The sequence below is a fragment of the Melospiza melodia genome, chromosome 9 (genome assembly GCF_035770615.1).
Source record: "Melospiza melodia melodia isolate bMelMel2 chromosome 9, bMelMel2.pri, whole genome shotgun sequence".
Classification (NCBI taxonomy): domain Eukaryota; kingdom Metazoa; phylum Chordata; class Aves; order Passeriformes; family Passerellidae; genus Melospiza; species Melospiza melodia.
Window position 1 is genome coordinate 13757332 of NC_086202.1, and position 26776 is coordinate 13784107.

At 59.4% G+C, this 26776-nt stretch overlaps 1 protein-coding gene across 2 annotated transcripts; it reads right to left on the bottom strand.

Moving 5' to 3' along the window:
- Positions 1–1088: 1088 nt before the first annotated feature.
- Positions 1089–26588, bottom strand: LDB1 (LIM domain binding 1). Of its 2 annotated transcripts, none has more exons than XM_063163355.1 (11): positions 26488–26588; positions 7197–7299; positions 6557–6601; positions 6269–6344; positions 5936–6038; positions 5585–5757; positions 5231–5353; positions 4977–5060; positions 4548–4671; positions 3996–4138; positions 1089–3626 (listed from the first exon to the last, which is right to left on the bottom strand). In XM_063163355.1, exons 1-11 carry the CDS (start codon positions 26510–26512, stop codon positions 3396–3398), a joined length of 1230 nt encoding a protein of 409 aa, XP_063019425.1. In that variant the 5' UTR covers positions 26513–26588; the 3' UTR covers positions 1089–3395. The 2 variants fall into 2 exon arrangements, with proteins under 2 accessions (XP_063019425.1, XP_063019424.1); XM_063163354.1 differs by having other exon boundaries at positions 3990–4138.
- Between the last annotated feature and the right edge of the window lie 188 nt (positions 26589–26776).

Below are 26776 nucleotides of genomic sequence, written 5' to 3' on the forward strand. Positions count from 1 at the left end.
TGGGCAGAGCAGCAGAGGGCACAGATATATCCCAACAAAAAAAGGGGAAAAAACACCCCAACAACTAGTGAGTTTCCCGCAGCACTGGAGCTGATGTGGGGGAAGGAGGTTTGGGAGCTTCACAGGTACCCTTGGGCTTTCCAGCCATGACCTCAGGCCCCAAGTGTTGCCTTGGGGCCCTCCAGCAGCTCTCGGGGGCATGTGCAGGATCCAGCCAGGCATATGGAGGATCCATCACAAATGGCAGGATCTGATCCTGCAGGGCATCACTCCCTTCCCATCCAGGGCATCCCATTGAGGCCTGCCAGAGCTTGGGCATGTCAGAAACGAGGGTATTTATTGATGCCTCAGCTCTGGGTGCCACACCACGGGCTCACCGGGGCCACCCTGCCCTCCCCTGCCCAGCCATGAGCTCCTACCACAGCCCCTGTGTCCTGCAGCAGCCCAGCCTCAGCCCTGTCACAGCCTGGTGACATCCCTCACTGCAGATGTCAACCCAACCCCTGCTCCTGCTTTGAAGATAGAGGCCCTTCCTGCTCTCACCCTCTGCTGCATCAGCCCTGTTCTACAAGCATGGTTTCCCCCCTATCCATAATAAAGCTGGCACAGGGCACCCCTGTAAGGGGTTGTTTCTGTAAGGAGGTTGTTCTGTAAGGAGGTTGTTATAGCCCCCTGTCCCTCCTTTGCTCCCCCCAGGACACCTCCATGGTGCTGAGCTGCTCCTGCCCTGCTCCCAGGCAGGATTACAGGGCCCCCACTGCTCCCCGGGGAACGTGCCCATCACCTTGGTGTCCTGGCAGGCCTCGAGCTGCTTGTTTGCTCTGCCTGGGGGACTGGGGCCATTTCCCAGCAACCCAGCACCTTACCCTTGCTGGGATTTCTGCTCTCCATGGCATGGCAGGGAGCCAGCCATGGCTGTGGCGTGCCTGGGAACCAGCAGGCAGAGGCAGGCCAGCATCATCCAGGGAACACAGTGAGCCCTGTGCCCACACTCCCTGCCAGGGTACCAGGGACATGAGGGGACAACTCCCCTCTGCCTTGCCCACGTCAGCCTGCTCCCATGCTCAGATGTAAGTGATCAGGACAGCTTCAAACCGAAAAGTCATTTTATTGGTACCATACATGACTCATAAATGGCACAAACTATGGAGGGGAGGAAGGGGAAAAAAAAAAAAAAAAAAAAAAAAAAAAAAGGAAACAAAAAGGCATTACAGTGTGCCCATGGCAGTGAGGGCTCTGCACCCTCCACAGCAGCCGTGCAGCATGGCATGGAGAATCGTACCATGCAGAGCCCCCCTCCCTGCCACACTGGGCTCCCACTCCTGCCTGTAAAGGGGCTGTGGGGACCCCTGTGCCTGGGGGTCTGAGGGGCTGAACCCTCCAGCTCCAGCCTGCCCATGGAGGGGCCCAGGAGCCAACACAGGCATCTCTCCAGGGATCTTCAGCTTGAGATCACGGCAGGGCTGACTCAAGGCTCTGTCTCCCTGCCCAACCACATGGACAGCAGAAGGAGAGGACACACAGGGTGACCCCCACCCCACCTCAGCAACCTCCTGCAGTCTCACCCAGGAGTGGGCAAAGCATGGAGTGAGTGCTAGTAGCACCCCTGCAGCAGCCAGAGCCCTGGCACAGGCAGGCCCTCAGTGACACCTGCCAGCCCCAAGCCCCATGGAGCAGTGGGACACAGACTGTGGGATCCCCAGCAGGGAACTGGGGGTGTCTGACAGAGAGAATGGAGTGCACTCCTCACTCCCCCAAACTTCAGGGCTGCTCTGCCTGCCCCAGGCTCCCTTACGCACGCAGACAGACACACAGACCTCTCGCACACACACTCTTACACACACTTATACCCCCACTAGGGCAGTCCCCTCCCACAGCAGCACTTGCTGCAACCCCACCATGGGGCATGCCAGGGTGTTCCCACAGGCAGCCCAGACTCCCACCTTCCCCCAAAACCCCACTCCAAGGCTGCTGGGGTGAACTGGTCAGTTAGCACAAACACCCTCCCCCGGCACCTCCCATCTTCTCCTTGGAAAAAGCCTTGGAAGGGATTATTTTTTTTCTCTTTTTTTTTTTTAAACCAAAAAAAAAAAACCCCAAAAATTATTATTTTTCTCATCGTTTCCCCTAACATCAATGGAGGCACCTGCTCTAGTGATAACACATTGAAAGAACAGTATCGTACACACTGTCTACAGCGCGGAAATGTACAAGCACGAGGTACACGAACCCGAGGGGGGAGCAGGGACAACAGCACACAAGATTTACATTGAGAAGAGAGGTGGGGGGGCTGCCCCCCCGGGCCTCTGGAGGGATTAGAAAGGAAGTCTGCAAAGTCTCTCCTTGGTTTGAAGCTCTCCGAACTGGATATAAAATGAGACTTCCAAGAGAAGAAGCCTGTACAAAAGTCAGGACAGGGTAAAAGGGTTCAGGACAGGAGGGGGGAATGGGCAAGGGGGCTGAGGGGGTATTTTTCCATTTTTTTTTTTCTTTCTCTTTTTTAAACTTACAATTTAATAATATTATTTTTTTTTCTTAAAAAAAGACAAAAGTAGGAGGTACCAGGAGCCAGGGGTTGCAAAGGGGCCCCAGGCAGACTCACGCAGGGTGGAGGGGAACACAGGGGCTGCAGGCAGGGAACAAGGGCACCGGCTGCTCCAGCAGAGCCGCGGGTCCTCCGTGCCCCCCAGCCCCCCACCACGCACTTCCTATATACAAGAGTCCCCCCATGGCTGTGCTGCGCCCTCGCTCTGGGGAGCGAGGGGAAGGGGAAGGTGCAGGAGAGTGGGAAAATGCGACAGGGCCCTATCCTCAACACCATCCCAGCACTGCAGGATCTGACCCTGGCACGAGGAAGCTCCGTGGCAGAGCCCGAGGCACAGGGAAGGCTTTCCATCGCTGCCCCTCCCAACCAGCCCCACCTTGGACAGGGGATGTGCAACCCCACTGCAAGTGGCTGCTCAGCAAACACCAACCACAGGGCCCAGGGAGGAGGAGGGTCTCTGCCCTGTGCCAGACCCCAACACATGGCATCCGGTAACGCCAGCTGCTGCCAACACCTCCCCACTAATTCCCCCTCGCTCGGCAGGGAGGGGTTGGGCATGTTGGGACAGGGATGAGAAGCTCTCTGGGCAAGAAGCAGAAAAGAAGAGCGGAGGGGGAGTAATGAAGCTACGGCCCCGGAAACCCACCCTGCCCTGGGGTCCGTCGGGGAGGCGGGCGTGGGGTGCGGGGAGGCGGCGGGGGTGACGCTGGGGGCTGCCTGCCCGGTGTGCGCCCCATCGTTCACGTGGCGCTGATCCGCCCCCGGTACCTCGCCGCTTCCCAGTCACTCTCCGTTGCAAATGTACAGGTAGATTGGTTGGGACTGAGTCCACGGGGCGGCGGGGGGGCCGTTACTGCGACGCCTGCGACGTGGGGTTCTCTGACTTGCTCTCCTGGCTGGAGGGCGGTTTGCTGTTCCAGGGGCTGTTGGCCCCCAGCGCCGGCGAGTTGTTGAAGCTGTCCTCGTCATCGATGCCGTTGGCGGCGTCAAACTGCGTGTTCTCCAGCCGGGTGATGAGGCGCTCGTCCTCGTCCCCAAACTCCCCCCCCATCAGCGTGGGCTCGCCTACCACCATCACATCCTGAAAGGGGAGACGGTCCCGAAACATAATCGAGGTGGGGGGAGCCTGGGCCGCTAGACCCCCCTCTCATCAGCGCAGCCCCCTCTCCCCAGCTGTAGTGCCACTTCCTCATCTCCACTGCAGAACCTGAGCTTGGGCACTGAGTGGGGCAAACACATCCTCACTCCCTTGCAGGAGAGCAAAGGGACTTGGGGAAGGCAGCTGGGACACCCCCTCCTTCTTTTCCCCACCACATGGGAAGAACTGGGGTGGCTCAGATACGCAGTCCCTGGGGGCCTCCCCCTAGCAGCTCCCAGGGGCAGGGGCAGGGAACCCTCCCCTCCACCCCAGAGCAGGAAGAGAGAATGGAAACGGGATGCTTACAGGTACCTGACTGGACAGGGCAAAGGTGCTGGCTGGGCTCTTCTTCTTGCTGTTGCTGTTGTTGGTGTTTCCCCCACCAGAGCTCATGGTGCTGCCCCCTGACATCTTCCTTTTCCGGCGTTTGCTGGGCTGCTGCCGTGCTGGCTCGGCTGGTGAAGGATGGAGACATACATGGTCAGTGCCAGCAAGAGGAAGCTGGTGCCCCCCAGGCCCTTTTATGCAAACCCTACTTCTTCAAGGAACACATTCCCCCTCCAGGGAATATCACCACCCTCCTCACCTCCACAGCTCTGCTGTCCTCCTTGACCAGAGGACAGGTGAGGGGGCAGGAACATTTCCACCCCTGCTTTGCTTTCCACAAGCAGCTGGCAGCCTCAAGGCAGGGAGCACTGGCTGCCTGCAGCCCTGCTCTGCCCCACTGGGAAGGCAGACCAGCATAGAAAGAAGCCAAATGCCTGGTTCACCACCCCCAGCCTTATGAAACAAAGTCAAGAACAGCTCTGGGGCTGGGAGAAGCCTGCACTGACAGGCAGTCCCAGCAGACAGTGCGAGACTCACCAGGAGGAGCGACCATCCGCTGCCACTTCTGGAAGAGGCAAGTCTTGAGGCAGTCCCGAGGACTGAGGCTGTAGGTCTTGTGCCGTGACATGAGCTCCTGCATTGGTTCTAGGATTACACAGAGCTGCAGAGAGCAGACAGACTCTGGGTTAGACTGCAGTGCTCTGAGCCTCAGCCAAATGGAGACCCCATAACCCTAACCCTACACCTCTACAGGCAGGCGTCTGTGCTGCAATCACCCAAGCCACGCCGTGGGTTTTTGGGATTTGGCAGACCCACTGCCCCATAGCTCTCTACAGCACCTCTGCAAGATCCCTTTTGCAAAGCCAGCCTTGCAGCCTACCCACACGCCCCAGGGCAGCAAGGCATCAGGCAGCTGAGAGCACAAGATGTGGCAGAGCTGCAATCCCCCTCTTCTCGCACACTTACTCGGAGGTAGTTGAGTGTGGAGTTTGAGAGCCCACAGCGTGTGATGTTCTTGGATAACTGGTCCAGCATCTGGGGATCCTGTGCCTAGGAATGAGAGGGACAGAAGGCTCAGCTGCCTCCAGGCTGGGAACAGCCCTCCCGTGCCCTGGCCCGTGATGCAGGACTGGGTTGAGGTCCCCCACCTGCAGGGCAGCCTGAGGAGCTCACAGCCCTGTGTTGCCCATGCCCAGGGGAGCTCCTGGAGCTGTACTCACATGCATGGCAAGGATGCTGCGGGGAATAAGTTCTCGATGCTGGCGGATGCTGAAATGCCACGTCTTTATCCTCATCATGTCATCAAACATGAACTCCAGGTAGAGCCGCCCCTCCACACACACCTGGGCAGGCAGGGCACAGGGTCAGGCACAGGCTGCCCCAGCTTCCCCCAGCCCAGAGCCCCTGGGAACCCCCTGCTGCACACTGGAGCACACTCACAGTGGCTCACCTCTGCCTCTCGCAGAATCCATTCCCACGAGCCCAAAATGCACAGCCCCGTGGGACTGCAGCCACCAAGAGGGCACAAAAAACCAAGGCAGGAGGGCAGCAGAAGCTGCGGGTGCTGGCAGTACCTGGGTGAACATGGGCTTGCCGTGCTGGGTGACCATGGTGCACTGGTCACAGTCCAGCGAGACAAAATTGTTGTGGAAGGATTCCTTGGGGTGCTTGAGCACGTAGTACAGCTCTGTGGCTCCCCCTTCAAAGATGCTGCGGAAGTAACGGGGAATCAGAGTCCGGCCAATCGCTGCAGCAGGAGAAAGAGGAAAATAAGGTCAGTAAGGAATGTACATGAAGAGGGTCCCTCCATACCTTCTGGCTGGAAATAGCTAAGCTCTGACATGCTACCCACATCCCCCATAGCACACACTGTCTCCTGCTGAAGGGCAATGCCCCTAGGAAGGAGGGCTCAAGCTGGCACTCACTGTATCTCTTTGGTCCATCCTCCAAGCAGAAAGTGATTGTTAACATGGCGTCATCCTCAAAGAACTCTGTGGTAAAGGCATCCCACCACAGATTGTCACATTCCTGGGGATAGCAGAGAGATGCTAAGTTATAGGGAGGAGAGACAGACAGACAGACACTGGCTGCCTGGCGCAGCAGCCATGTGCTCAACCCAGGGAAGACTGTGCACCAAGCTGAGTGCTTGGAGACGGGGGTGACAAGCCCTGTCCCATGGCCACATGTGGGAGAAGGTGGTGGGGGTCCCCACTGCTGAAATACTGCCCTGGCCAACCCTCACCCTCCCAGCTGCCTACCTCTGTCCAGTTCTGCAGCCGCTTGTTGAGCTCAAATATCCTGTAGTCGGTCTGGTTCCCGTACGGCGTGTGCCTCCTGCCCAGAGAGCACAGCAAGCCATCAGAGGGGAAGGCTGTGGAGGGGCCCTGGGCCCACAGGGGGAACACATAGAGCCCCTCCAGGGCTGGCAGAGTCTGAGCAATCCTCCCAAATGCCCCAGCCAGACAGCATGCTGGCCATGCTGAGGCACCCCCACCACAGGCATGAGCTCCCCCCAGGCAGGGTCCACACCAGCCCCCCATGCTTACCCGATTCCAGGCTCCAGGTACGTTGGTGGGTACATAGGAGTAGGTCTAGCGGTGGAAAGAGATGCAGGCATGTCAGTGCTAGCAGGGATCTCCCTGCTCACCACAGCTCCTACTTCCCTGGCTACAGCAGGCAGTCAGACTCACTGGAGCTGAGTGACTCCCCACAGTGCAGACTGTACTCTGGCTGCCAATATTTGATAGCCCCATGGGGTGAGCTGTAGCCCAAAACTGGGCTCTGATCCCACAGCATTGGCTCCTCCACCCCTGAGACCTAGCCAACTGCTCCTTGGGGACATACCCAGCTCCTCTGCAGTATTGACTAGTGCCAGGCAGGACAGACATTGAAGAAGGGGCTGTTTTGGCAGGAGCTGGGAGGGCTCCCTGTCACTCCAGGGGCTTGGTCAGGCAATGGGCTTGGCCTGACAGAGCTCAAGACCTGGAAGCTTCCTTCATTCCAAATAGCACTCATTCTCAACCACTAACACCTGTGCCTGCTCCAATTCCCTCTGCTCTTGTGCTAACTGAACCCCATGCACTGCAGTCTCTGTCTGCTGCTGGGAAGCACAACACAGAGACAGACCCTGGGGTGCAAACTGCAGTGTCCTCAACGTTGCAGACCCCTCCCTGGGCCCCAGCTCACCCCACATCTCGATCCAGCATGGTGCCTGGGTGGAAGGGGGGGAAGGCGTTGCCGTTCGGGGGCTCCTTTGGCGAGTACAGCTTGAATGACTTAGAGGAACAGCCTGGAGAGAGAGAGAGGGGACATGGGTCAGTCGGGGCACCCTGCGAGGAGAGACACACTGCTGCTGCGAGGAGGAGGAGGCAGAAGGATGCACTCCATCAGCACAGCCCCATCCCTCCTCTGCTTCCCCCCAGATGTCAGCCTACTCCCTTCATCCCACACACAGCTCCAGGCCTCCCCTGTGCAGGATGGAACTTACAGGGTCAAGGCTGAGCTCTCAGGATCAGCAGCCAGAGGGGCCCAACCACATCCCAAGGGTTTCTCACCAGTACCCAAAGTTTGTCAGTTCTCAGCTGGCTGAGCTCTGGGGATGTGCCCAAGGGGGACACTCCAGCTGGTGAGCCTGAAGAGGGGCTGGGCCATAGCCCTCCCTCCCACACTGCTCCTAATCCCACTGACCGACCCACCCGGGAATCACACAGGATCTTTCTGCTGACCTTTCTATCGTCATGGTGACGGGTGAATAATTGCCCAGAGGGATGGATGGCGGGTCCCCAGGCAGCCACCATCTGCCGCTCAGGCAGGCCAGTGGCCACCCGGATCCAGGCGGACAGACAGATCCCACACGCCAGCCCCCAGCTGCGATCAAACCACCCCAAAGCCTCACAGCCCACCAGGGCAAAGGACAAACAGCCCAGAGAGGGGCACGGGGTGTGATGGGGTCTGCAACAGAGCACACGATGCGTGAAACCAGCACACATCCTGAAAGCAACCTGGGGGTGCCCAGACCTGCCAATAGGAGACACTAGGTGTGGTGGGCAGAGCCAGCCCCATCCAGGCTCCTTAGGGGCAGTCAGGGGCTCCCACACTCCCCAGCCCACTGGCACACAAGGGCAGTTCCCGGCAGCAGCGGCTGCCAGCAGCGCTCCCGAGCCCCGCGGGGCCGGCAGGACCCGGCACGCCGCGCCAGGACGCTGCTGAGGCACGCGGCTCCCTCCCTGCCGGCAGGCAGGCGGGCAGACGGGCTGACCTGGATGGGCGCAGCAGCGGGCGAGCTGCCAGGCAGCTCCGGCTCCACCGGCTCAGCCGGCCCTGCCGAGCACAGACACGTCTGCCCCGTCCCGCCGCAGGCGCGGCCCCGGAGCCGGCCGTGCCGTGCCGTGCCGGGCTACCGCGGCGGCCGGGGCCAAGGCGGGATCCCCATCGGTTCCCGCCCGCACACAGCCCTCCGACAGGCACTTCCCAACGCCCACCAGCCGCCAGGACTGCCACCCGGTACTGCAGAAAGCCAACCCGGCGTCCCAGAGGTGCCAGACACCACTGCCCCCCGGGCTCCACGGCCACGCTGTGCAGAAGGGTGCTGGGACAGCATCGGAGCAGCAGCTCGACTGTGATGGATACGGCAGGGGAGTAAAAAGCACGAGAGTCAAGGAAAGCAGTGCCACCAGCATAAGGACTCAAGATGTCCAGCTTGTTGCAACAAAGAGCTCATTAGCCAACAGAGGTGAATAACCAAGGCATCACCTTCGCCCCTGCCCAGCCATCTGGGACCCCAAGTCAGCAGTCACAGGGATTGCACACACTGCTGAGCAAGGGCTGGTCAAAAATGGAAGGGGTCACCTCCCGAGCATTAAATCCAACTTGCAACGGGGGAAATAGGTGTTTTACTTCTTGATTTTCTTGGGGCCTTTTCACCACGTTTCCCACAGCAGCTGAAGCCAGCCTCTCTCCAGCACTCACCAGGATCTACCAGTGCTGTGGGGCTGGAGCCAGCCCAGCCACTCAGCCGTGGCTCACTGTTCCCACTCCTGCCCGCCTGCAGTGAGGATAAGTGGGACATGGCACAATTTCTCATATGGCTGCTAACAATGTCGGCCCCTTGCTCTTACTGAATGTTTTCATAGATAAAACAATTTTTAATAGGGAGTTCAGGGCTAGTCAGTTGCTGCTGCAGAGGAATTTTTGCTTTCTGCTTTACCTATATCAATTTGTGCCTAACAGACAATAATTCACCCCAAACTGTACTAGAAAAACAGCTTTTCTATTTCCTCCATTCTGTTGTTATACAACATGATGCTGAAGCATGTTCAGCACATAGGAAACTTCCCAAAACTCCCAAACTTCTGTTGAAAACAAACCAATTCATTAGGCAGAGACAGCAGCGGCTGATGCACTGCTTGTTTCTGGTCATCATGTCCTGAGGGGCAGAAAAAAATCAGACCCAGCAGGTCTCATCCTTCAAGTCTTTGTTTTTATTCACTGATGAAACATGGGAAAACTAAATTCCCAAGGCTTTTTGCTATCCTCAGTCCCTATCTTGTTTTTCAGGGTGCAGGAAGGTCTCCTGGGGTGGTGAGACCAGGGAGACTCATCACTCTCCATCCATTGTGCTTCTCATGCTCTTCCCTAGCTCCCTGCAGCTGGAGACGGGACAGAAGACAAGCCAAGCCATCACTTCTACCCAAGCCTCCATTTCCATCCTGGGCCTTTCCCAGCAGGTTAATATGGAGACACCCTGCTTTTGGAGCTCTGAGTGACCTGTGCCAGATCTACAGGAGCAGAGAGAAGCCTGTTATGTGATCTCAGCAAGACTGGCATCCTGACTAAGTATTATTTTTACTGCAGCGTAAAATATGTCACTGGATTCAGTGGTTTGAAATAACACTAACAGCCTTAGGATTTGATACAAGCTGTCCAAATTCTACATTCACTATAGACACACTACACACATTACATGAAGTAACACAATTACTTTACAGCAGCAGGAACACCAACTTTTACCCACACATAGGCCATGCTGCCTGGTCCAGGACATCCTTCCATCACCATATTTTGTTCACACTGCCCCAGCTGCCTGCAAGCCCTGTCCAGCCAGGTGCAGTGACACTGAAACACAGATGTGGCCTGTTCCAAGCACCTGGTCCAAGCTGCTGTTTTTGCCTGCCCCTGCTCTGCCTCCTGCTCTGAGCACAGGACCTGGGCAGGCCTGGTGATGCAGGCAGGCTTGGTGCAAACAGGGATGCTGCCTGGTGGCTGAGCACGCAATGCCCGTGTGGAACATGAGGCAACAGGAGATGCTTCCTGTGGCTGCTCACAGGTGCTGGCCCAGCGACACAAAAACATTCAGCAAGGGAAAAAATCAGGCTGACGCTGCAGCTGGTGAGCTACCGGCCCAGGCAGGTCTGGGCAAACAGCACAGTGCTCGTGGCCAGGTGGGAGGGAGGCTCCATGGCTCCTTCTCAGCGTGGAGGTGCAGAAGGGAGCCCCGGGAAGGGATCTCACAGCTCAGCATCCTTGGCCGAGTCCAGGTCCACAGACCTGCCACAAAAGCGTGGGCAAGTCAACAGCTCCAGGTGGGCACCTGCCCAGGGAACAGAAGGCAGGTGCTCTGCCCGTGACTCACGTACAACCCAGCACTGCCCAACCCTCCACATGCCTTCTCCTCTGCTGCTCCTGCCTGTGAACTAGCAGCCCTTCTGGTGCACTGTCTGGTGGGTTTGCTGGAGCAGGAATGATTCACATCCTAGCCAAGCTCACAGAGCTGGGGAACATCAGATTTCCCAAGGCACCAAAAGCACAGTGGACACCTCACAGAGCCAACACAGCCAGGAGACAGCAGGGTACTGTGAGCCAAGACCAGCACCTTGGAGCTACCTGCCTGGCAGGGGACATGGAAAGCAGGGAGAAAAGCCCTGCCTGAACTCCCATAACTGCAGTTCACCATCAAAGAGCAAAGAACTGCTGAGGACAAAGGCAAAGCAGCATCATCTTGCTCCTCCTATACCTGTGACTGCTGGCAGGAATCAGTGCCCCCCACCAGACAGGAGCCACCCCTGCCTGGGCAGCCAGTGTGCTCTCTGTGTAAGCAGCAAAGCTCACCAAGAAGGCAGAGGCTAAAAACATAAATGATGAAAAAAAAATGAAGAAGTGGGGCTTGAAAGGGGCTGCAGGGTTACAGCTCAGCCGGGGAGTGTCCTGCTCCTCCCAGCAGCCCGGGAAGAAGAGGCCAGCCGGGCTGGTGCTTCCCGGAATGCTCCGTGCCTGCTTCCGTGCCGCCTAACGAGGCTTTAAAGTGTAAATAGCGGCATTGTTTCGCACGGCTGCCTCGATGGGGTGTGGGCGCCCTGATAGGGGAAGGAATACATCTTCCCAGGCCAGCACCGCTGGCATGAGGGTGGTATCTGGGACTGGGTGCAGGGCAGCATCTCAAAGAATTCACGTTGTTTTGCCCAGTGACAGTGCCTGCTGTCCGGGAAGTTGGCAGGGCTGGGAGGCAAACACGAAGTATTCAGAGTGACTGAGACAGGCAGAGGCACATGGAGCAGACCATGGTCTGCCCCCACAAGCTTGCCTTCACCTCTTCTTTCTCCTTTTCTTTGGAATAGAGGGGACTGGGAGAGGCCAGTTGCAAACTCCAACGCTGTTGTTAAGCCCACAGAAGCCCGGGTGCAACCCACCAAGACATGGCCTGAGACATTATCAGTGACAATATCAATTTGCAGAAACCCCATTTGCTTTAAAAATGCACAACCGGTGAAGCTGAAGCTCCCATGAGGCTGGGCTTTCCAGGGAAGAGGAGATACCACTTTTGGAGGAGACCATGTGCCACGGACTCAGTGGCATCCAGAGGCTGACCCCAGCCAGGACACTGCCTGGCCCTGACCTGTCCCAAGGCAAAACTTGCATCGCCACCTGCATGCAGGGATTGCTCTCTCTCTTTTCCCATGCTGCACATCTGAGCCATCCACAGAGCTTATCTGGACCACAAGCTGCCTCCCTGTGCACACCACACCACGTGCATGGTGTTCCAGCCCCAGGTCAAATCCTGCAATATTAGTGCAAAAGTCCCCCACAGCAGCACACAAAGCATCTGAACCCAAGGGTGCTCTTCTCTGCACAAAGGGTCACAAATTTAGGGGGACAGTCAGAGAAGGGACAATTACCTGCAGCTAACTATTACAAAGTGACAATCCTGATGTAGGCAGCAAAGCAGTGTTATCTGAAAGCATCAGGTGAGGAGAACCTGTCCGGGATGTGGATTTACAGGTCAGGGCTCAGCGCAGTCCCACAGCCCCAGCTCTGCCAGGGTTCAGGGTCTCCTGCAGTGTCTAGGGACAGGAGGAGTCTCCCCTTTCCAATTTTCTTCCTCAGATGATTCAGACACATAGACAGGGAATTCTCCAGGAGGGAAAAAGGGAGAAAAGCACACCCTGCCAATTGCAAAACAGCCAGAAAATTGAATCACGTTCACGGCTGCAAGCCCCAGATGCAATCCCACAGATAACCCAGTTTCAGCTCCACTACTATCAACTTACCACGAGGCAGTCATTTCCTGCAACTCTCAGGGAAATATCCCACTGTCCCTAATTACTCCTTTCAGTTCACTGTCTCAAAGATGATCCATAATCAAACACTGTCAGTTTCAGCCTCAGAAATGCACCTTTCAAATTTTCAGACACTTTCCCTGTCTCCCAGACCCCTTCACCCAGGGGCCCTGCCACTCTCACATCCCACCTGCAGCACGCATCGGTGTGGCACTGGCAAACAATGTCGTGTGGGAACCATGGGGCTGGAAAAAAACCCCTGTCAGCATACCTAGAATAAAAGCCTCCTGACAAACAAGGATTTTCATCATCAAAGGTTTTCCAGGCTCTGCGGCAACACAGAATAATTCAGTTATAGCTAACCATGCCGATGGCCCTGCAGAACATGAAGCCAACATCCCCACTCACAGCTGCCTGCCACGCACACGGTGGAGCAAAACTACACAGCTCTGCATGGTATTGTGAGCTTGCTGCTCAGGGCAGCCCTCCACAGAGACAAGATTTGCCCAGGCGAGCTGGAGCCGAGAGCCACGCTGCAGGGAAGGGACAGCAAGAGGCCGAGGTCCGTGCGTACACTGAGAGCGGGGGACGCGCAGCGCTGCCCCGGCCGGCAGGACCCCCGGCGCCGCCGCCTCGGAGCGCAGGAGGCTGCCAGCCCCACGTGGCGCATGGAGACCCGCGATCCCGGGATGCACCGCTCCCCTCGCTCCCTGCGCTGCCAGGCGCCGAGAGCTGCACGCTGGGACGCGTAGTCTCCGGAGACGCGGCCCTGCCGCCGCCGGCCGCCTTGCTCCATGTTGCCTCCTAGGTGGAGCCCCGCAGCCCTGGCAGCCGGCCAGACGCCCGCTCCGGAGGGGGGAAAAAAGCTGGATAACTCCCGCGGCGAGGATCCAGCTGGCCTCGCTGGGGCAGCGTGCGCCCGGGGGCAAACCATGGCGCTGGTGTGCAGTGCCTGCCACAAGGTCTGGAGCGCTCACAGATGCCCATGGAGAGGAGGGGACAGTGCGAGCATGGCAGGAACCTTCTCAGTGCAGCTCACAAAGCACCTCCATTGCTTCTTCAAGCTGCCAGGGCAAGTCTCTGCCCTCCTGCTCAGGCAGAACTTCTCTCTTCTCAGTGCTTGGTTCAAAGGCAACATGGGAGTTGCTGAACAAGGGACAGGCAGGCTGCCGGTAGCACTGGGGACAGGGCAAATGCAGTGGTTGCAGGACTCCCACCTCTGAACAGGCCGCAAGTGCTGCCACTGGTGTCAGGCTTTGGACAACCAGCACAGGATGGGGCCAAAACCCCAGGAAGCAAAAGGACACAGTACGGTCAATCACACCTGCCCAGTGGTCCTGAAGGCAGGAGGAACCCAGCCCCAGGGAAACCCTCTTACCCCAGCATCCCTGGTTACAACTCCACCCAACACAACAGCAACCCACGGGGCAGCAAAACCTCACTGCGGCAAGCGTGACAACCCACAAACACACACACAGAGCAAACAACAGCAGCAGCACTCAGTCTCCAGATCACCCAGAGGATGGGAGTTTTTCCAAGGGAGAGGACCACGAGAAGCGCTGTCTTGCTCTGCCACCACAGAGCACTTCAGATTTGTCTTGTCAATGGACATGTCAAGCTCACACCAGTGCAGAGCTGCAAGCACATGAAAGAGGGCACACTGATAGAGACCACTCTGGGCCAAGCACTACCAGCCATGGAACAGGAATGGAGTCCTGGGGCTGGACTGGTCCATATCATCCTCTGCTCCTGCATCCTGAGGAGCTGGGCAAGCTCAGGGCCTGCAGCTACCGCTGCTCTCTGAAAAGAAGCTGAAAGAGGTTCCAGGTTCCCAGACTGGGGGACCTTTGCCTCAACTGAACTTCTGTGGCTTTTCACTGCCCTTTTCCTATCTTACATGGATTGCGACCTGCTCCTGGTGAGGAGAAAAGTCACCAAAAGGCAGCAAAACCTTTGTGCCACCAAACCTTCCAGTACCAGCCTGTCCCCCTTGGATCACAAGTTTTCCACTTTGAGGCAACACAACTTTATGTCATTCTGCTCAGCAGTACTCACTCTTTAAGGGGTTCTGAGATCACAAACCTGGGATTTCTACAGGGAGTGGAAAGACCATATTCAGTTCAAACCTTAACTTCCCCCACAATGAGAACACTCCAATACCTAAAGGAACAAGGACACTGATATTTACTCATACTTGCAACAGAAGCAGTAAGAGTTGATACCTGACCAGCACTGGAGGAGTCGCTGCAAAACTGCTCAGACAAGGTGCTACCGAAAGCACGTGGAGAACAACTGGGAAGCCCCTGGGAAGGGGTGTTTGCTCTCACAACTGCCCGGCCCAGCCTCGAGCAGGCTCACTTCCTTCTCCTGGTGAGAAGAAAGCAGGTGACAGTTTGCAGTGTGGGCTAAGTGCACACTGTGTGCCCCCAGAAGGTGACTCCCTGTCCAACCCCACAGGCTTGCACCCCTTTACTCACACCTCACCCTGAGAGCAGGTGACACCTCTGGTTTTGGCTCCTGCTGCGGCACTGGCTTTGGCTAGGGACAGGAGTTGCTCAGCAGGTTCCTGCCTTGGTGCCTGCCAGCTAAGGCTGCAGGGATGGGATTGGGGCTGCCCAAGCCAAGGGAGCCCCAGGAGTGCTTATCACCCATCCCTAGCAGGCAGGCTGGCAGGGACTACCAGGCCAGACACCCGAGATCAGGGCAGCCTACCACAGCAGGCTCTACCAAAGGGGCTCCAGGAAAACACACGCCAAGCTAAGACACCCCTCCACAGCTCTGGCATGCATGCTGACTCCTAAACTGGAGCTGATGAGGCTTCCCCACTCCCGAGGATGCTGTGCTCACCCTCAGCTTGGTCCCCACTTCTGGCTGGCCCAGGTAAAGCCAGTGCTTTGTCTGCCAGGGAGAATGAGCCCCCTATGCCCACGGCCCCCTGAGCCTGGACCCCCAGCAAGGAAGCTTCTGAAAAATGTGTGGCCCTCATGTGTTTGCACCTCTTGGACCTTTTATTCCCCTTGCACCCGTGGGAGGCTGGCGGGACCCTTTGAGCTGCGAGCAAGGATGAAGTTGCAGCAAGCAGTGAGGTGCGGCAGGCGAGCAGCCCCAAGAGCCGGGCACTGGCCCCGTGAACCCCGTGACAGCAAAGGCAGGGGGAGCAGGAGGGCGTGGGGCAGCTGTCAAGGGGCTTCGGAAGGGGAAGGAACCCGGAGAAGAACAAAGGGAGATGCGGGCTGGGATGGAGCAGGGCACGGCAGGGCATGGGGGCCGCTGGCAGCACCCCACCAGGCTGGGGGTGCCGCTCCAAAAGCCAATACGTGGCGGAAAGAAAGGGGAGCCAGGGGAGGGGAGGAACACCACAGGCAGCGAAGGGGAGGCCACACATGGGAGCTAGAGGGGAGGGAACGAGCTGAGGGGCCAAGGATGCACTGAGCAGCTGGGGAGGGATGAGGAACGGGAGAACTGGGTAAGGATGGAGAGGGAAACCGAGGAAGGAGAGAGGAGCTGAGGACAGGGAGAGCCGAGGAACAGGGGGAACAGAGAGCGGGCAGGGGGCTGCCGCGGGGACCCCGGGCCGTACGGGGCCCCGGTGGGGAGCGGCGGCGCGGTGCGGCCGCGCACAACTTCGCAGACGCGGGGGCGGCGCAGGCGGGACCCCGGCCCTCACCTCCGCCGCCCGAGCGGGGCCGCCACCGGGGTGGGGGGGACCGGGAAACTTCCGCGGGGGGGCAGGGGGGCGCGGGGGGGCGGGGTGACTCACGGCGCGGCGGCGGGCGGGGGTCCGGCGGCGGCGCGGCGGCGGCGGGCGGGCGGCGCGGGGCCGCCGCGGGGCGGGGCGGGCGGGGCGCGGGGCGGGGCGGGGGCGCTTCCTTTGTCTGCGCCGCGGCCGGGACCACAATGGCTGCGGCGGCGGCGGCAGCGGGGCCCGCTCCCCCCGCACCGGCTCCCCCGCCCCGCGCCGCCCGGGGGCCCACGGGCCAGCGGTGACGCCCGAAAGGGGGTCCCCGGAGAGCTGTCCCCCCCCGCCCGGTGCCGGTACAGGCACTCCCCGGGATGGGGATCAGGGAGCCGCGTCCCGCTGAGGAGCCCGGCACCAGCCGGGGCAGGGATTCTTTCCCTACTGCGAAAGTTTGAATAAAAATAGACCTTCTCCCTAGCTTGGTTTCGGGGTGTCTGAAGTTTTTTCAGCATTTTTTTTTTCTTTTTGAAACTTGTTTCCCTTTCTCTCAGTTTCAGACGAGAAAAGAAAAATACAACCGGTTTGTTTGGGAGGGGGGATGAAAAATAAAATGCTCCAGTTTGCAATTGCCATCATACCCCCAGGGTCTCCCTTCCTTGATAAAACTGCAACCTCTTCCAGTTAGAAGATTTTTGAAAAAAATCCATTATGAAAATTTCCGTTATAAAAAAAAATATCCATTTTTCCCATTCCCCTTCTGCCCCACATCTGCCCTTTGCAGCTTCTCCTGCCCTGGCAAGTCAGACTGGCACAGACCTCTGCTGCCAGCCGGCAAGCCCAGGGGCTCAGTGCACGCACACACACACACACACACGTGTGTGTGCTGGTACAGCTCACCCTGCACACCTGCACTGCTGTTCAGGCCGATGGGCTGGCATGCACTCGCATGCCTTCCCAAAGGCCTCCCGGCACAGCCCGGCTGGGTGTGCACCCGTGCCTGGGGCATGCACACCCTCCCACATCCCCCTGCTTGCAGGGCCGGGCCCGCTCCTCATCCCCTCCCCGAGCCCTGGGGTAATGCAGGTACAACCAGTTGGATCCTGCCAAGCACACTCGCTTCCCCCCTCCACCGAACAGAGCAGAAAGGGCTGGTGCAAATCCTCATCCATGAGGTTTTGGGGGCTTCCTCCCCTCCGTGCTTGTGCACACCCAAAGCCCTGCACCTGAAGAGTGAGTGCAGCCCCCTGCTCCCCAAGGATGTGGCTGTCTGGGACCAGCACTGCAGAGGGACAGGCAGCATCCCTCACTCCTGTCCCCCACACTCATCGGCTGAGTAGGCTCCAACCCTGTCCTGCCCCACATTGCACCACCATGATTTCCCCTTCCTCTTGCAGGCTACCATGGAAGCATCATTTTCCACAGCCACATGGCTAAATAGACTAAAACTCTTTGTAAACCCCAGATTTACAGAGAAAACAATTCACTGTAAACCTAAAAACCTCTGTGACACCCTACTCTGTGAAAGGCACATGCAGCTGGAGGTACCCATGCTCTCAGTGCCTTGATAACTGGACACAGGGATGCTGTGAGTGCCCCAGCATGCCGGCCCTTCACTGCCGTGTCCTCCTGCCAGCCCACATCTTGTGGCACTGGGTGAGACGGGGCTACAGCATGCTGACCCCCACCATCATTAGGCCAAAAAAAGTTCTGGCTGTAATGCTGGTGACAGCTACGGGATGGCACAGCTCTCCTGGCCAAGACTGCCATTAAACGCAGTCCACCCGCACCCCATTCCCACTCCAGGCACAAAGACACACAAGGCACAACCACCCACCAGCACTGAACACCACGCTGCTACTGCAAAATACTGCAAAACAGAGAAAAAAGGGTCATTTTGTCCCCATATTAGAGACTCCTGGCACCAGTGCCGTGGCCAGGGGATCAGAGAGCAGCCCCCATTCATCCCCAGGCCCCGTGCATCCACAGCAAACATGCCTGGAGCAATTTATCCTGGGGCTCAGCAGCCCTCCGGGACTGCTCACGTGTCCCTGCTCAGCTCTGACGACAGCGCTGGACTGGTCCACGTGGCTGCAGCAGCCCCAGCTGTTTATGGTTATAGCCGAGTTAATAATTAAATAGATGCTGGATGGAGAGCAGAAGGGCTGGGATGCAGCTGGGAAGCGTGTGTGGCAGCAACGGTGTGGGGGAGCCCCCTCCTCACCAAGCACTCATGTGAGCGGAGCACAGGGCTACCCAGTTTTTGTGCTAGGGCACTACATCCCCCAGATCACAGCCTCCACTCTCCCCCTAGCAAGGGCCCCATGCCTGCCTGGTCTCCCCAAAGTGCAGCCCTGACCCAACACCTGGTACAGGTCTCAGCCCAGGGAGCTGGCAGCAGCGCGAGAGCAGGAGTGAGCACAGGGATTCCTCCCAGGGAAATGGATGGGAAGAGCCCGGTGGGGACCGGGGTAGCCATGGGATGCCCAGGTGTCTCTGATCCCTGTGGCCATGGCTCAGTGTGCCTGCAGTGTGCCTGAGGGATCCCAGGCGAGCAGGGCAGGAGGCAGGGCATGCTCACACTGACTCCTGGCCGGGGCCCTGGCAAGAGCAGGCCTAGAGCAGGGATGTGGGCACGCGCTTACATAAAAAATAATAATAAAAATCTGCTAGCTCTGCAAACAGCACAGCCTGCACCGGGAGATGGACTGGCCAGGCACTTCCAAACCTCACAGACTTGTCCAAAGAGCAGCCAGACCTGGGCACCACTGCACACATGCAGATGCAGCCTGCAGCACAGCATGCATCCTGGAGCCCCCCCTTTCCAGAACACAAGAGCCAACCCTGCAAATCCTACCATCCTTCAAACAGAAATATGCTTTGTTTCTCAAGGAGGGGCTTCTTTCCTCCCTAAAGCTATGCATGACCAGATAAAAAGGGAGTTCTGGAGCAGGAGGGGCCCCTGTTTTTGGCTGGAGAAGCCACAGATCCATCTCTCCAGAGGAGGTTTGGGGGAGGCTGGAAACTACATGGTGAGTCATGCCAGGCAGGCAGCAGATCCTGGGGGCTCCTGGGATTAACCCTTCGAAGCCAGAACCACTTCCAGACACCCAGAGACAGAAATAAAGCCAAGGGGCTGGGAAAAAGCTGCCAGAGCAGGATGAGAAGTTACAGGGCCACATCTTGAGCATCCTGCATGGGACAGAGAAATCAATCTGAATATGTGAGCAGTGGACAAGCAGCAACCGAGTGCATGCACTATCCTCTCCAAAACAAGAGGATGTGGAGAAAGGTTACAGAGGGGTGCAGAACCCCAGAGTGCATGAGGTTCACATGGGGTGTCCACCCTCACATCACACCTGGTTCTGGTGTCATGGGTCACCCTCAGCACCACTGGGCTGCCCAAAGGCTCCAAGGGGAAGGTGCAGTCCACAAGCAAGCTTTGGCACATCCTGCTAGAATGGGGTTTCCCCATGGCACCAGCACAGAGAAATGCCCCACAATGTTCCTGCACTGTCCCTGAGACATTGCAATGCACGTCCTGCAAGACCTCAGCCCCAGCATAGCCACCCACAGCAGTGAGCCCCAGTTCCTCTGCAGAAGCCCGGGGCCAGCCTGCCAGAGCTGCAGGGTTTTAAGGCTCCTCCAGAGCCTCCAGGTGGATTCTCTCATGTTACAAGAATGGCTCGTTTTACAGCCCCTTTCCTGGCCTGGGAACCCACAGCAGGGAGGGGGTGACTTGCAGCATGGCTGCACAGCTTCAGCATCCTGTGCCTGCCCTCTGTCCCTCAAGAAGACCAACAAGGGACAGGCACTGCTGCTTCAAAGACAACCAAAGCAGAATCCTCAACACCCAGCCCTGCAACTACAGGAACTCAGCCCTGGTCAGAGAGCATCCTGGTCTCTGTCCCACTGTTCCCTCTGCATTTCCTCCACTCTTGTCTCCCAAGCCACAGAGGACCCTTGGCATCCATAAGAGATTTACACAGCCAGGAGCTGCCACCCACCAACCCCCCCCAACTAAGGCTGCCATCCCTCCTGGTACACACATGTCACTGTGCCCTCCCACACTAGAAGCTCCCCTGGGAGAAGGTAAGGGACATCTTACAGGGCCATGGCTGTACATGGTTGACTCGAAGCAGGTAACTCCAGCAGCTAAGCCCACCCCCTGCCACCCCCCTACACTGCTGCTGAACACTCCGGAGCAGCTCTCCGAATATAGCAGCATCAAATAGCTCCATCAATAATGCATTGCTTCTGCTTCCTCTCACTGCCGTGTTTTTGTTGCTAACATGCGTGTCCTTCCTGTTAGCAGCTGCCTCCTCCCCACCAGCTAGGCCAAGCAGGGACACAGCCACGGTGGGACGGTGATGGCAGCTCCCACAGCTCCAGGTCCAGTTCCTGTAGGGATTGACATAGAGCCCCATCTATGCCACCCGGGGGCAGCCTGGGGTTCTGGGGGGAACCCTGCCACCGTCCAAGCCTCCCGCTGCGCACGCGCTGGCAGCGACGACGGCATGCCGTGGCTGCCCAAAGGATTTGGCAGGGGCACCAAGCTGGGAGGAGCATAAGGACATCTCCCCAGCCTCAGCAGGGAAATGCCCCTCTGCAAGGACTTCTGGCAGCCCGGCACTCCCCGTACCCATGCAGCACCCCCATTCCCAGCTCCATGCAATGCCGCACCACATCAGCTCCTCCGGCAGCTCTGTGTTGCCATCCCCAGCAGGGAGAGAGCTCCCACTGCCGTGCTCTGGCCTGCCCCTGCCCGCAGCTGCCCCGGGCTCACCCCGGGCCCGCCCTGGGCCAGCTGAAGCAGGCAGGTCGGGGTGCCTGGACCTGCCCCATGCCCAGCAGAGTTGCATGCCTGCAACGCCATGAGCTGCCATGGGCTCCTAGTAGAGAGGCAAGAGCTGGTGTAGGCACAAGCTGGCACCCACCACCCTGCAGCTATTCAGAGCATGCAGGGGCAACCTCTGCCCTGGAGGGCAGACCCCCAGGCTGCACAAGACCTTGGTTGGAGGAGAATGCACATAGCAGAGCAGAGTTTGGTACAACTGGCTGGTGTAGAATGGTCCAGCCAACACCACCAATGTCCCAGCTTGGCTTGAGCTGCAATCACTATGTACAGCCACCTGAGCTGTACTGCAGAAACCTGGCTGCATACACAACACCTGTCCCTTGGTGTGTAGTAGAGGGCCTGAGGCTGCTGCTCCTGCAGAAAGCAGGGGCCCTCCCACCCCCTGCGTGCCACCCTCTCAGCCACAGGTCCATCCTGGGGCACAGGCACCGTCACCTTGGTGCAGGGTAAGCTCTGCTACCTGACTGTGGGTTCTACAAAGCCGGGGCAGAGAGACACCCTGCAAAAGCGGGGCTGAAGCTACATGCCACCGGGCCCCCCAAAGGAAGTGGCAGCAGAGGGGTGTGGGCAGGGTGTTATCAGTCGCCCTGCGGGCAGGGCGGGTCAGGGCTGGACAGGGGCCAGCGCCTGCCACAACGGAGATTACACCTCGGGTTTAACGTTCATCCCCATCCATGACCTGCCCAGGAGAGAAGGGGGTGGGCTGCACTGGGAGGTTGGTCTGACAGCTTTAGAGACTCCTGAGCTCCACCAGCACTCCTGCTCAAAAGAGACATCCAACAATGGTGCACAGCCCACTTTCCCACACTCCCATGAGCACGCAGCAGTGAACCTCCCAAAAACCTGCAAAGCATCACCCCTGCTGCAGCCACCCCAACCGTGCCCAGCAGAGATCCTGGGAGAAGGGCAGACTACTGCCAGTATCCCCGCTCCAGGTGGGGCACAGGAGCCCCCTGGCAGCCCTGCCTGCTCCCCAGCACCCTCCCCCCGGCACCGGCAGGAAACCACAGCCGCAGCCTGCGGGCAGCTGATAACGGTCACCCAGCCCCATCCTGCCTGCACCCACCAGCCGGGGAGCTGTCCCCACACCCACTGCTCCCAGGCCCAGGGGTGCACCCACACTGTGCACAACAGCAGCCCCAGGGCCCGGTGTCACCCTGCACAGAGCTGGGAGCTCTCGCTGATAGTGCAGCTGGGGCACCAGGACACACCAACAGTTGTTGTGCATGGGCACCATGCTCCCAAGTGTCCCAGCATGCTCCTGGCACACCATGCAGAGCAGACTCATGCCTCACGTGTTCTAGCAACATGGATATGGCGGGAGAATCTCAGAGCAGATTAGGGGAGGAGAGGGTGGCATGAAATCGAGTGATCTGACCCAAAAGGGATGGGCAGGGGACACTTGAGCTGCTTCAGCTCCTGCCCTGCCGGGGGGCACACAGCCACCTGGCCAGTGCATTCCTGGCCACAAGGTACCTCTCTGCCCTGGAGGCCCCATCCCCCAGGGGCATCCCCTCACTCCCAGGGGAGCAGCTTTCACAGCAGTTTGTGCCGAGCAGGTAATAACATTCCTGGAATAAACCTGGGGCCCAGTGCAAACACACAGTGCAGAACCGGCTGGCATTGGTGTGGCACTAACCCATGCAGGATTCTCCAGGCAAATCCTGGGTGAGCTCACAATGGCCCCAAGGAGTGCTGTGATGGTGCCTCACACCAACAACAGGACCCCTGAGGAATCCCCTCACTGAGCACCAGACAGCCACAAACCCATCACAACTTTGCTACAGCATGCCAGAAGTGTGCAGGCAATGCAGCACACACGGTATCAGTGCCAGGCACTGTGCTGCTGAGTGGGACAGGGCAAGTAACACGTTTCATCCAAACATCACTGGTAACGTGAAGAAAGCCTGGACTAGAGCGCACCAATATGCACAACGAGGCCTCGGGACCCCTACTGCTCCCCTCCTCCCCAGCAGGCCCGGGGCACCCCAAGGTGCCAGGCACCCCGGGGCTGTTTGGGAGTCAGGGCTGCCTGCCCCCCCGCCGCGGCACTCAGCCCGCTCGCTGCCATCCCTTTCCCAGCGCATCTGTCGCAGAAGGCATGTGGCACAGCTCGGCCTCGTGACAGTGGGGGATGCACGGCGCCAGCTCGGCAGAAGGGAGGGATACGGCAACGGGCCGTGCCCTGGCTGGACGTGTCCATGCCGGGACCCAAAGCATGTGCCCTGGAAAGCTCTCCCTCCAGCCATAGGCGTGCACAGGCTAGTTCTCTGCAAGGTGTCCCAGGGAAGGCGCTGACCTTGGGAAAGTTGCCATCCCTGCCATGAAGCTGCAGCCAGCCCCGCAGGGAGGGAGAACAGCTCTACTCTGCTTTGCTTCCCTCCTCCCCCCCTGCACTGACACCATCACTACAGGGGGAAAAACAATGATAATAATAAAAATAATTAAGGAGGAAAGTGCAGAGCATGCTGGGAGAGTGAGAGGTGCCCCCCGGGGTCAGGGCCCCGCTGGGGTCTGGATGCCAAGACCTGTCTGCCGGCCCTGCTCCAAGCAGCCCTGGGCACAGCACCACCGGCACCAGCACCAGCCAGCTGCTGCCCCAGCCGCTGCCACCTCCTCTCTGAGCCCATTACGCTCTCACTGCTCACCTCTCCATATGTGAGGTGGGGGGCAAAGCCCCCCTCAGGCCTCCACTTGCCCCAGCAGCTCCCCGCTATCCTCGGGGACAAGAGTGCACCAGCCTCCCAGCTGAGCAGCCTCCTTGCTCCAAAGCTCTTGCAGTGGGGAAGAAAGGAGCAGGGAAACATCTCCGGAGGGGTGCAAGAGGAGCTGCAGTGGGGCAGGAGGCACCCCCAGGGATAGCAAGGAGTACATTATCCCTCTGGGAGGGCACAACTTGGAAGGGGGGCAGCCAAACCCCCCCCCCCGGCAGCAGCTCCCAAGCAGGAAACTCCTCCAAGTTAATGCAGCCCTGAAGAGCAGCCTGGGCAGAGCGGCTCATTAAATGTTTCTGGCTGGCGGGAGGCCAGCGGCAGAGCTTGTTTTTTCTATATTCCGATAAACAGTCCGGGGAGGGGAAGGGGGAGGGGGGCGCAGGCTCTCGGCGTGCCACCCAGCCCCAGCGGGGAAAGACGCGGGGGGCACATGTACATTGCACGGCAACACCGCACAGCAGCCTCGTGTCCTCCCTGCCCTGGGGCAGCGGGCAGGGGCGGCATGGGGGGGACACAACACATGAAGCCATCCACAGGGATACTCCCAGGTGAGGGCTGACCCCACGGCTCCCCATCACCGCACCGAGGGAGGACCCCCCTCTTTGCATCCACCAACATGCCGATGACATTCCCAGTGGCGTGGGGCCAGCTCCCGGGGAATACGAAGGGCCCCCCGTTGGCCGTCGCACGGCCTTTGCCCCGCCGCGGCGGGAGCCCCGCCAAGGCTGCGGGTGTCGGAGGGTGCCGTGCCCCGGTGCGGGGTGCCTGCGGGGCGGGTGCTGTGGCTGCTCGGCCTGGCTCGCAGGGAGGTTCACGTGACTTTCTGCTTGAGGAAGCAGCGCTCTGGCAGCTTCCAGTGGGAGATGGAGGAGGAGGAGGAGGAGGATGGGGGAAGGGGCCGCCTGGCTTCATAGAAACACGGCGGCGAGGCGCAGGCAGCGCAGGGGCGGGGGGCCGCCGCGCAGGGGCACCCCTTCCCCACCCCGCTCATCCAGCTGCAGACCCCTGGGCAGAGGCGGCGCCGGGGGAGGCACGGGGACCGTGTGCTGTCACAGCGCCCCACTGCCTCCAGCAGCCCCCCAGCATGGGCTCCTGGCCTAGCAGGAGGCTCTCTCGGGACCACAGGGATGCCGCCCCGGGAACTGAGGAGCATCCCTGCTGTTCCCTCACAGGGACCTCATGTGCCAGATGCCCAGGGAAATGGCAGAACCTTCTCCCCAGGGTCCCCCAAACTTAGCTCCCTGTCTGGCTGGCCAGCGCTACAGGGACCTGGTGCTGGACAAGGTTCCAGCAGCCCTCCGGGACCCCTGCCCTGCCTTGTTCCTGACACAGCAATGTTCGGCACGCAGCAGCAGGCGATGCAGCCAGGCCAGCTGCCCCAAACCTGCCCCCAAGCCCAGGCGTGCAGATGAGTATCCCTGCGGCAGCACCCTCCCAGGTGCTGAGACCTCACCAACTCATCACACCTCCTATGTAGTCCTGCAGCCTTGCCAGCCCGCAGGCTCCAGAATTAGGAACAAGCTCTCCAGCAGACACCCCACAATGGCCATGGTGGGGGGCCGTACAGCATCCACGTCCACCAGCAGCACTGGCAAGCCTCTGCAGGGACACCGTGCCTCACACCTACACGGGGAGCTGTGGCACCCCACAGACCTATTGCTCTGGCCACAGGGGTACTTTGGGGTCACTCTTCACAGTGCCACCTGCATGCCTGCCCAATGCCCCTGCAGCACTCTGCCAGTGGGGTCCCATTTCCAGGCTGGTACCAGCACCCATGTGCTCTTGGGTCCCAGATCTCTTAGTCCAACAGATCTCAGGATCCATGCCATAGGAACCCCAGCACCTATGCCATAGAGTCCCAGCCTCACAACCACATCACAGCACCCATGACCATGGGGCTCCAATCCCACAGTCAGACCCAAGTGTCCATGCTCTAGGGACTCCAGACCTTCAGCTGGATTCCAACAGCCTGTACCATGGGGACCTCACCCCCATGGCTGGACCCAATAGCCACACCATAGTGACTAGGACTCCAGTGTCCACACCTTGCTGACACCCATAGCTTATCCCCAGCACCAGCACTATGACCAAACCTCAGCATCTACACTGAAAAGCCCCCTGTGTTGTAGTCAGCTCCCAGCAGCCATGCCCCAGGAACCCAGCCCCATAACCAAACCCCAGCACCAATGCCACAGAGACCCCAGCACCTGCGGCAGATGCCAGCACCAATGCCATGGAGACCCAGCACCAACACTGTGAAGACCTCAGCCCCACAGCAAGATCCCAGCACCAATGCCATGCAGTACCAGGGACCAATACCATAGAGAGACCATCCCCATAGCTGGACTCCACCACCAACGCCTTCAGAGATCCCAGCATTAATGCCACGGAGACCCCAACACCAATGCCACGGAGACCACAACACCAACGCCATAGAGACCCCAGTCCCGTAGCTGGAGATCTCAGCCCCAAAGCAGGACAGCAACATCAATGCAGTGGGGACCCCAGCCCCACAGCCGGACACCAGCGCCCATTCTTAGGGGACCCCAGCCCCACAGCCAGACCCCGACACCACTGGGGCGCCCACCCCGTAGGTGGCCCCCAGCTCCCCACCCAGCCCGATGCCGCGGGGACCCCAGCCCGAGGGGCAGCCCCCGCCCCGCCGCCGCGCACTCACCAGGGCATGCACAGCCCACTGACATCTTCACATGCCTGGCCCGGCCGGGGGTCGCTGCGCGCTGCCCGGGCCGCGGGGGTCTCGCATGGGCGGCGCGCCGCGGGCTCCGGCGCGGCGGGCGGCGGGTAGCGCCGCGGCCAGAGGCTGGCGGGCGGGCGCGCCGCGAATCGACGGAGCAGCGGCGGCCGCGGCAGCAGGAGCAGCGGCGGCGGGGGCGGTCGGGGCGGGGGCCGCGGCGGTGGAGCGGGAGCGGGGGCGGGGGCGGCTGCGCCGGCGGCGGGCGGGTGGG